Source organism: Botryllus schlosseri, chromosome 2 (assembly GCF_051294905.1).
Source record: "Botryllus schlosseri isolate E-star chromosome 2, Bs_hap1, whole genome shotgun sequence".
NCBI lineage: Eukaryota > Metazoa > Chordata > Ascidiacea > Stolidobranchia > Styelidae > Botryllus > Botryllus schlosseri.
Window position 1 is genome coordinate 14,651,821 of NC_137237.1, and position 11,172 is coordinate 14,662,992.

An 11,172-nucleotide genomic window follows, 5' to 3' on the forward strand; every position below is an offset into this window, starting at 1 on the left:
TCCGTTATTCGTTGAGTAATAATCAATCGTCCGCGTTAGTATTCTCATCTACACAGAACGCAGTGTGATGAATATTAATAGCATGAATGTTCAGTTGAAATCAACAGACGAACCTTCGTCTGGACCGTTGTGTAGTGTCAGCCTGTATGGAATCGGTGTGCTATGCTCACACTATATTCTATTTTTTAATTATTTTTTATTGAATTACTTTAACTTGGAAAATCATCGCTGCTCACCTGATATATCAGGCAAAAAGGCCAGCGATTCCAATCAGGCCGCGGTGCCGGTATATCAATATACGTCGAGTTATAATAATTGTATTTTAATGAAAAATATTTTGAAACCAAATAAACACCTTTTATTATAGATTTCGAGTCCGTCATGGAATATACTCAAGCCTGTCCATCTGGATATAGTAAAATTTTTGTGAAATACGACTCCTCGTGTAAATACAGTCATGAGCTGCTGTTTAAACCGGATGAAACAAGAAAAGAAAATTCGCTGAAGCCCGCAGGAAGAACGTTACTAGTCGCCAACGTTCCACCATATTGCAGCAAAACCAATCTTGAAAGGATCTTTTCAAAATTTGGAAAGGTTGATTCCGTACATCTAGTTCACGCCCTGGGCGGTGAATCCGAGTATCACGCGAAGCCTCCTGTTGTCACCGACTTGACTGACAATGACAGGAAATACTTTCCAAAGAAAGAAGAATACGGCTGTCCTTTTGCCTTTATAGTCTACCAAGACAAATCATCTATTACTAAAGCTATGGGCCAAACGATCAAAGTAGCTCCAACTCTTTTATCGCGAAATGAAGCGATCGGTATGAAGAAATGGGCACAAGAGTATTACAGCCAGTTCCCAAATCAAGATGAACTGAAAACTAACATCGACGCTTATATGGCGAGATACGATCGTGCGATACTACAGAGAGAGGAGCAAGAAAAACTTGCGGGCGAGGAGGACAATGACGGGTGGACAAAGGTGACAAAGGGCGGAAAGACTCCATTTATCGCAAGAACCGAGGCTAACCAGTTGAAAGCCAAAGAAAAGAGGAGGAATAGAAGCAGGGATTTGCTGAACTCGTATTCCTACCAGATAAGGGAGTCGAAGCGACAAAAAATTGCAGAGCTTCGAGAAAAATTCCAGGAAGACAAGCAAAGGGTGCAGGAAATGATAGAGGCGAGAAAATTCAAGCCATTTTAAAAAACGCTATCAAAGCGAAACTGGAAAGGCAAAGAATCGTTTGCAGGGAAGCGATGCCGCAAACACCGATAGGATTTTAGTGAGGGAAAGAATTTGCTGACAAGAGCTGTCAGAAACAATAAGACACGCATGAGGCCTCGTCATGAAATATGGGATATGCGAGTTGAGATTACTGTACTGTTGTGCCATTGATTGCATGGTGACAATTTGGTTTGGGATCTTTAAGCCATACGGTAGCCGACTGTGCTCGCAGCCACCGCTAGAGCACAATATCAGATTTATAATGACCATATGCGTCATCATCATCCTTGGAAAAAGACTGCTGATGGGCACAAGATGTGATTTCACGTCCCGAATCCGGTGTAATATGCTTGTATTTAACACATTTCGTGTGGCAGCAAAACGACTGAAATACATTTGAAAACTGGCACACAATCATAGAAAATAGTAATAAACAAATGAATGAATGTCAACGTGTCATGAATGGAAACGTTACTACAGTATCAAGGAAGAACGTGCGCATTTATTCGACTCGAAGCAATGAGTGCGTGACCAACAGCTTAAGTAACACAATAATATAAACAAACTTGGCATATTTTTCAACGTATTGAAGCGAATGATGCAGGATGAGACTAACTCTCGGTCTCGTATTTCTCAACGAGATCAGGTGGCAAGTCTCCCGTCCTCAGAAGATTGCGGCATTTATCCTTGAGCATCCCAGGAGTCCGCGATCCCAAATCCTCGTAGCCGTCGTCAAGCATGCTCGACCAATTACCGCGCGGGTGCTTACGAAGTAGGTCTATCAAAGCTGCTGTTTCAGTTGCGGTCCATTTATGCCTCACACGATCTCTCCGTCGCAATCTATCCAGCTCCTTTCGGCGCTTCTCTCTTTTGTCTTTAGCTTGTTTGCTGCCACTGTACTTATGTGTGGATCTTGATTTCAGTGTTTTGAATGCGTTGATTGTGCTTGGTCGTGTTGGAGATCCACCTGTTATAGCACATTAACAAGCAAAATAATTAGGCCATTGCGATACCACTCGAGTACCAGACTTCGATTTCCCGCATCATGGTGTTCGGATTCAAAAGTTCCTCTCCGACCATGAGTGACCGGCATGCTTTTCTTAATGATCATACCATGATATAATTTTGTTTTAAAAAAAGGCCCACTAATTTGAAAAGTTATGTTAATCTGCATTTGATGTCCTAATTATAGATGCTTGAACCCTCAACAGGATGGTTAATTCTGACCAAGGAAATGGATAAATCTTGTCGGTTTCACCCGTCCTCGTGCTATCGTTTATATATCACTGTAAGCAGCTTGCAACCGGATCAATGTCAATGGTTACGGTTGTTCATGAATTAAGGCTCTTATTGCAAACCATATGTAGCCTAATACAGATTTGGCTCCACTGCCCGAAAACCGTAACTCTTGGCGTGACATATGGTTGAGCCATAACTGCTACATATTCTCCATGTCAATTAGCCACACACTATTTTTAAGAATTTCTATTGAAGTTGTCAAAGCGCATGGAGAGCGAACATTTGTGAATATGGAATAGTGTGTAGCATCAAGTTATTGACAGTAGAAAGAACCGGTTCAATTAGTCACATCAAGGTGAAGTAACGCTGTATACCAGGGAGATTGCATAATTGGTAAATCTACTGCAGTTGACACAAAGAGAACCCAGTTCGAGTCTTGGGAGTGATTTGAATAGTTGTGTTTACCTGGGATACGCTTCCGCTATGTTACTGTTCTTAATGTGTCGCTGTATAGATCTCTTTTGCCTTAGGTTCCCGGCCTCCGGTATAATAGCTTAGCTCAGAGGTTCTCAGCAAGGTTTTCTGTGACACTCACCACTGCTCGGAAATCGGAAAACTTTTACCATGATTGACAGTAGTCGAAATTGTATATTGATGTATTCAGACATTGACGAGTTGAATGTCATGCCACAAGAATAGAATAAAATTTGGTTCCCAGGGTGTTACCTATGCTACTTCCATGCTTCTCTCATCAAGCTTCGGGTCCCAAATGTGACACCAACAGCGAATAAGTTTGACAACCTCCGGGTCTGATTATAGTCCACACGGAAAAATATGAAGGATATGTAACTTGTGGCTAGCTCAAAAACGATTTACTTCCAACTATGTCCATTTCATATATATATAACTTGCGATAGCATGCGGGTCAGGAGGCACAGAATGCCAGTTCGTCCCTTCACCCTCAATTGCATTCTGGGCATATCTGGCGTCTAAGTAGATCACACTTTACCTTGCAACTGACCGGAGCTCTTTTCATTCTCGCTTTCGGTAGAAGTGCTCTGCCCTTCCAGTGTGCTCGGCGAACGACTTCGGAGATGAAATTTCGGTTTGCTCTACCGCAAAACAAACGCAGTGGTGTAATTACGAAAGCAGTACAGATTGCAATCAGTATCTACCGTTTGAGTAGCGGCATCCATGCTTCTGTTGAGTATTGGAGAGTTCGAAGGATCTGTTTCTGATATGAACGCAACGCAGTTTTACCACCGAAATAAAGCTGACTGAATACAATTACCTGAATTGGTGATAATGTGCAGGCTGTTCTCCTCGTCGGTAGAACGCAGGTCGCTGTTCAACGGATCCTGAACAAATAAAATTTTTAAGTACGCCAACGGGTATTAACTAAACATATTTCCCAACCTCTATATCCGAAGAGTTTGATATGACCCTCCTACGTTTGATCATCACAGGACCCTGAAAGAACCAAAATTTCAAATACGACAATTCTTAATAACGAAACATATTTACAATTTGTATTTACCTCAGAATCAGAAGAACATGTGTCAGTGGGATCAGCATCAGGATTTCTGAAATAAAATGTGGAAAGGCTACATCTTGCGATGTTACAATTGTGCGGCGGTAAAAGCAGAATAAGAATGTATTTTAGCAGGACTATGCAAGCGCTTGGATGCGCGTCACCTTGTTAACCACGGGGATTCCACGCTGGAATAAATCATGAATGGGTGACGCAATTATTGGTCTCACATCCATGTAAGATTCAGTGTCAAAGTAACATATTCAAGGACTGTAAACGTAACACACTACTACACTAAAACTTTCACCGCATTCTTGGGCAGAGCAAGGTGACACTCTGTAGTCGGGGTTTCGGTAAATTTTCTCTTCATAAGTCAGAATCACGGAAAGCACATACTGGCTGACTCTGACTCCATCCACCTCAAAATTGAACCAAATGTTCCTTAAATAGTGTCGGTGAAGTTACAGAAGTTGTCAAGTTTTTCATGTAGGTGGGCCTTCAATCATAATTCCTTTCTACAAGCTCAAATTATTTCAACTAAAAAATGGTTGAGCCACCTGATACTAACAACTAAAAATGCATTAAACGTGTAATCTTCAGAGTAGATTTACGAGAATGTTGGATTCAAGTCGGAGTTTGTGAAGAAACTATTGGGAGTCAGAGTTGGTATATTGAAAATGTCTAAAGTTAACTATAAAGTAGGGTTGCCATACGTCCGGAATTTCCCGGGCATGTACGGAATTTCACTGTTCAAACTGCGTATGGGAGGAAATTCAAAAATATGACTCATGTCCAGAGTTTTGAAGGCTTGAAATAGGATCGATTTTTTTTCGTAAATCGACATAACCGATATTATTTTTTGGGCAGATTTATGCCACATGCCACTTATACTTTTTCTTCGCGCTGCCCGCGATTTAGTGACAAATCAATTGATTTTAATATGTGCACTGCCGACCTCGCAATACATGCATAAAAATAACCATCATTTACTGATACAAGTCTAATTGTAATCGCAAAATCAAATCAAATCAAAATTTCATAGTGATATATGGAAGAATCAATATTATAAACAGATTTCATTCACAAAATTCAATGACCAGATAGATGCATATAGAAACCAGATGTTGCCCCTCAGAAGTTACATCGATTACCATATGGTGGGCTCAAGATCAGTATTTATGAGGATGGGAGTGGGCTGAAAATGTTGTTTCGGTCCTGGTTACAACACACGACCACATAACTGCACCGACGTAACATTATAGCGGCTCCTGATGAGGATTGTGTCCACCTCTGGTCGATAGGCAAAGCATTGCTAGTGCGACGTCATATTGTGTCTTAACTCATTTTAAAAACCACTAGTGGGCGCTAAAGGGTATCCGGAATTTGCCTCACCAAAATATGGTAACCCTACTGTAAAGTGAACCAAAGCACTGCTGTCACCGAATGTGTTGGCGACAGCTTCACGGGTTCGAAATTGCCCGGCCGACTTGAAATTAATACCTAAATAATCTTCAAATTCATCAACGTAAAATCCAACCAACTTTTTTCGGCAGTTGAGAACCTTGTTTTTCAACTGCTCTGCGATCTCCTCAATGTTTTCGGCCAGCTTTTTGTCGATGCATTCAATCGACCCGTCGACAACTTTAACCGCATTTTTGCTGCACAATTTACTCCATCTGAATAACATGATACTGAGTATGCTCACTCGCAAGGTTCCAACAAGCACACCCGGCCCAACCCACCTTTCTTCCATATCCGCCACGGTGATGTGGCTCCGGAAATCCATGTATTCTTGTATCGCGTGCCATCGCTGTCCCAGATGCATGGCTCCGCACACCAGATATCTCGATCGGCTCCGATAACTCGATAACGGCCGATAACTCGGCCGATAACTCGATCGGCAGGAACTTTACATCGCTTGCATCAGAAGTCAAGCTGCCCTCGGAAAGTGCAGGGCTGAAAATACGACTCAAGTTGATTCGAGACTTTGAGATAACGAAGGAGGCTGGCCGAGTAGGTATTTGAAAGTAACTGCATAAATATATACTCGGCAATGAGTAGAAGTGGCGAGACAAATGATACTTACTTCAAGTAGAAGTATAAAATCAAGGTTCAAAAGTACTCAAGTTGAGTATTTTCTATAAGTAGATTGGTTCGAGGGGTCCTGTGTAGTGTCTACGGCAGGATTGTCAAACTCAAGTTGCGTCACGGGCCGGATTCAAAATTTCAAACCGCTCGCGGGTCAGACCAATAAAATTATTCCAAAATGTTACCTCAGAATCCATGCCCGTGTTGTCAACTTGAACACTCAATTATCCAACCTATGGATCAGTGCTGTATTCTGTCAATACCCTTATTTGCGAGCAATGTCATTGGTAAAACGTCTACGATTGGTCAGTTGAATACAGTTATATAAATTACTAAAACAATGACAATGACTGTAACGACGATAGACGTTGACATCGTGATCTGGCAATTGTTCTGTGAATGCGTTGTGAGGAATACACAAGATTTAACTGCATAAACGCAGGCGTTCAAATTTGGTTCATTATTATTGTTATATCGGGATTTGTATTTTCAGGAATTCGAGGAACCGTCAAGTCAGAAGTGAAAACGAAGTGCGACCGCAGATATTTTAAATATATTTTTGTGTAACAATTATGTTCTCCATGCAGTCTGCATAATACCGGTTTTGAACTGGCGTTTTCACTTCTGTGAATAACTATGTTTTGGTTCATTTTCCCGCAAAACTCCGAGCTCAGTGTGCACATTTTTCTTTAAGGAATCGGGTGTCAATGGCAGCGACTTGTTGCTGATGGTATAGTAATGTGACCTATTAACACACTGAACATTTCTGTCTTGAGGGATTTAAATAAGTGTTTCGTACTAAAAATCTCAACATTAGTCTGAAATGTGCAGGATAATACAGCCATTTTCAGAATCACTTCACAGGCCGTATGTTGATCGGAGTGGCTACTTTTGAAATTGCAAGGTGAGCCTTTGTGAATAATGCAAAAAACTAATGATGCTGCAGATAGCTGGAATCTTTGGGGATATAGTCAGGTACCGGTACCACGATAAAGGGGATGTTTTAAACGTGTCTTATGACAATTTCACTCAAAAAAATAAAGCAAATTTATCCCAAATCTACTTTTCAAGATCCAAATTGAGTAGTATGGTGAGTGGGGGTAATCCAACACATAACTACTTAAGTGAAAGTAGGTAAACCATACTCGGGTACTTAGAAAATGTAGTGCTTTGTTACTGACCACCTCTGCTCAGTTCCGCAGACTCTGGATAACAATCAGCCGTGATATTATTATTGAAAGGCGACGTTGCCTTGCAGGTCTCATACTATCCGCAACGAGTAATTTACACTTTAATAACATGAACAGTAGGGTTGTCCAAAATTTGGAAAATCTTACAAATCCTCCGTTGTAATGTCTTATTCTATAGATTATTGATAAAAAACGACAATGGGCCTAAAAGAAACTCACAGGAAGGCCGTTAAGATTTCGTGCAAAGCGTTTGAAAGTAGCTGCCTAAGAATGGGCGTGCCACCGGCCATAGAACGGCGTGAAGACTAGTAATCACGGCTCTTGATTTGCTAATCGGCTATGCTTCAATGGCCACGAGAGCAGCAGCAAGTTGATTAGGTGATCAAGAAGTCTGCTACCGGCGGCGATTGTGAAAGCGCATTGCATGTAGGTTGGCAGATAATGGTTTAGGATTGATTCAGGGTATGTTGAGGTACGAAATACATGAAGAACAAACAACAGCTGCTTCACAAAAACGTCCAAAGCATGACCGCTTTATTGTGAAGGAAACCGCCGCAGCCTATATGCCTTGTTTTCAACGAGGGAAAGCATAGGCGCTTATGCAAGTGGCAATGGATTCCTAGTTTTAGAAAGGATATATCATTATTGAATACAAATATAAAGCTTAACAACGACACTATTAGTTGTGTGATCTTATTGGGCTCAGGTGGTAGTACATAGTTGAAGTTTTGAATGCTGTAAGAATCGGCGGGTTATGCTTCGCACTTATCAGATGCTTACATCAAATTGTATTCACTTGCAAGTGTTGCTAAAGTCCTTAATGATGACACAGGAAAGCGGTGTAATAGTAAGCACATACTATGCTGGATATGATATGTCAATGATATGGCAAAGTCCTTAATAAACGCGCAGAAAAGGAATCTAAAGGTAAGCACAGAAAATACTGCATAGTGCATAGTATCCAGCATAGTTTGTATATCATATCAAGCACAGTATTAGTGTGCTTACATTTACACCTCGTTTCTGCGGCATCATTTGGGACTTTGAAAACACTTACAAGTGAATTCAATTTGCTGCAAACATCTGATAAGTGCCAGGCCTAACCGTCTGATTCAGCCGATCCCTAGAGCATTCACAACTTCAACTATGTACTACAACCTGAGCCCAATAAGATCACACAAATTATAGTGTCGTTGTTAAGCTTTATATTTGTATTCAATAATGATATCCGTTCTGAAACTAGGAATCCATTGCCACTTGCATAAGCACCTATGCTTTCCCTCGTTGAAAACAAGGCATATAGGCTACGGCGGTTTCCTTCACAGTAAAGCGGTCATGCTTTAGACGTTTTTGTGAAGCAGCTGTGGTTTGTTCATCATGTATTTGGTTTGTTCATCATGTATTTCGTACTTCAACATACCCTGAATCAATCCTAAATCATAATCTGTCAACCTACATACAATGCGCTTTCAGAATCGCCGCCGGTAGCAGACTCCTTGATCACCTAATCAGCAAGCTGCTGCTGTCGTGGTCATTGAAGCATAGCAGATTAGCCAATCAAGAGCCGTGGTTTCGTGATTACTAGTCTTCTCGCCGTTCTATGGTCGGTGGCACGCCCATTCTTCAGCAGCTACTTTCAAACGCTTTGCACGAAATCTTAACGGCCTCCTCGTGAGCTTCTTTCAGGCCTAATGTCGTTTTATATCAATAATCTATAGAATAAGACATTACAACGGAGGATTTGTAAGATTTTCCAAATTTTGGACAACCCTAATGAACAGCTGCTTAGCGCCACATATCACCTGATCAGTCGGTATCTTGATCCCTGCTGCTTGGGCCGCGGCCTTCCCGACCTGACTGAAGATTTGGACGACCCTGCACGCAAGGTATTTGTCAGTATGTGCTGCACGAATATTGGATTGTGAATGCGCAGACACATCATTTAACTTCAAGCGTAGTAGCAAATAAGGAAAATCAGAACTTCAATTTGTTTCACAGCCAGATATGGTCAGAGCGGTCGTCATTGGTACTCGAGTAGGAGTACGGGAGAAGCATCGATTTCCAACAGATCTCAAAACTACTTCAAAGGAAAGTGAAAAATGAAAGAATGAAAAGTGCTCAAACACGTAGTCGACTCCGTTTAATTCAAAATTAAAGTGAAAAACCAATTATTGTTTCATGGTAATGCGTAAAGCCAGACAACATCAAAACCACTGTACAGGGACAGTCACAGAATAACTGAACTGTTGCTGTGCTGTTTTACCGTAATTGGCACTGATTGCATACGACACAGTTTTAGTTAGCTCTATTCTACAATATTTCAATACTAAACGATGCAATTACTATGTGTTACTATGTAACAAACACATATAGGGTTCAAATAGTACAGTAATTCTTCAATACCGAAGCGGTATTTTCACTTGATAAAAGTACACGGCAGTGGTAAGTAAAAGCAAGAAGCTTTAAGCTGGAAAATATGGATAATATGGAAAATATAACGACTCTAACTGAAGGTTGAATCCACAAAACACAATGCTTCGGCGAATCCCACTATACCAGTTAATTGTCAATTGTAACAGCATGAATCATCTTGCCTCACCAAAATTGCTCGAACCTGGGTCCGAATTTTGCGGAGACGAGGAGTTTTATACATGCAATTTCTACTTTTGTTCCTTTCCCGACAATTTTGGCCGAGTAAGGCGGTTGTCGGTTTGGCTGTAACTTCGAATAGTAGATTTGGTCGAGACGTCATTTTCTTTTAGCACTCGATCGAAGGGGGCTACTTCAGAAATTGCGGGGTGCATCTTCTCGATTGCGTGACTGATGACACTACAAATTGGTGCAATTTTCAAGAATGACTCATTCCATTACAATTTAGCAAATTTTCTGATATTTGTAATGCATACTCTCAGAATTGTCCAATATTTACAAATGTTGAATTCTGGCAGCATTAAAAAAAAATTAAATTGAAAAATTTCCAGCGGTTGAAAAGATAATGCAATTTAAAATTCTCATGTCACTAGGTGGCGCTGCATGCAAAAATCTTTAAAATCCATATTTTTTGCTGTAATGATGGTGGAGAATCAATTAAAATGTCTAATTGTACAATTTTGAGGCCAAGGCATTGAAAAAAATCAACTTTTTCGCCCCAAACTCGAAGGAAAAAAAGTTACGGACCAAACAAAATTGGGGGGGGGGGGCGGACTTGAAAATTCATGTAGGATTCTGTTTACACACAAAAAAATTATTGCAAAATGTATTTTGAAGCAGTATGATTGATAAAAAATTGGATTTTAAAATTAATCTCTATTCCACAAGGGAATCACAAAAAAATTTGTCTTTGCATTGAGTAATTGGTTATAATAGTAGATGTGGTGGGCAGCAGTGCAATGCCACAGTTCATTACTCCAAGTAGTCTACGGAATGTTCATTACCCAGCTGTTTTGCTATCGGTATCATTTTTTCTCTGGCAGTCGCAAGTCTCTCCTTCAACGCTGTGCTTAGAACCGACAAATTGCCATCGGGCTTCACAACGAGGGCGTTCTGTCTTTTAAGACATCGAAATCTGAAAACAAACCACAAAAATAACGCCCGTACCATACCTTCGACCATCCGTGGACCGCTTGCGGTTAGAGTACTCAGGTAGTTTTGCCTGCTTACACTACTTAGTAGTTTTGATTTTATGCTACTTATACATCACAGTTTGCAGTATTTTAGGCAAACTAGCTCTAGTATACATACTTTTACCAGTAATCGAGTGGAAATTCAAAGGAATATTTTACCTCTTCTCTGCCCACATCGACAATGGATACTTTGACCGCCTCCGTGTGCACGTAGTATCAAACCCAGATATTACCTGTCTTTGATTTTCGTGTTGGTACAACCGGATGGGAACGG

The 11,172-nt window shown here is 40.8% G+C and overlaps 2 protein-coding genes across 3 annotated transcripts in view; one reads left to right on the forward strand and one right to left on the reverse strand.

Moving 5' to 3' along the window:
- Positions 1-1,679, forward strand: part of LOC145433754 (ribosomal RNA-processing protein 7 homolog A-like) — an 84,701-nt gene extending 83,022 nt beyond the window's left edge. For both annotated transcript variants that reach the window (XM_080310955.1, XM_080310953.1), the window contains exon 2: positions 368-1,679. In XM_080310955.1, the coding sequence (XP_080167081.1) occupies positions 382-1,206 (825 nt within the window). In that variant the 5' untranslated portion in view covers positions 368-381 and the 3' untranslated portion in view covers positions 1,207-1,679. The remainder of the gene's footprint in view (positions 1-367) is intronic.
- On the reverse strand, positions 1,563-5,840 carry LOC145433752 (uncharacterized). The gene is made up of 8 exons (XM_080310951.1): positions 5,740-5,840; positions 5,539-5,673; positions 4,004-4,049; positions 3,883-3,936; positions 3,758-3,824; positions 3,642-3,700; positions 3,476-3,578; positions 1,563-2,194 (listed from the first exon to the last, which is right to left on the reverse strand). The coding sequence occupies exons 1-8, from the start codon at positions 5,820-5,822 to the stop codon at positions 1,839-1,841; spliced, it is 903 nt and encodes a 300-aa protein (XP_080167077.1). The 5' UTR covers positions 5,823-5,840; the 3' UTR covers positions 1,563-1,838.
- Positions 5,841-11,172: the final 5,332 nt, after the last annotated feature.

Excerpts from the sequence above, each read along its gene's own strand:
- LOC145433752 (XM_080310951.1), bottom strand. The coding sequence starts at position 5,822 with ATGCATCTGGGACAGCGATGGCACGCGATACAAGAATACATGGATTTC. Across the intron at positions 5,674-5,739 it reads GTGGCGGATATGGAAGAAAG|ATGGAGTAAATTGTGCAGCA; the intron begins GTGGGTTGGGCC and ends CATGTTATTCAG. Across the intron at positions 3,579-3,641 it reads TGGATGCCGCTACTCAAACG|AGCAAACCGAAATTTCATCT; the intron begins GTAGATACTGAT and ends GTTTTGCGGTAG.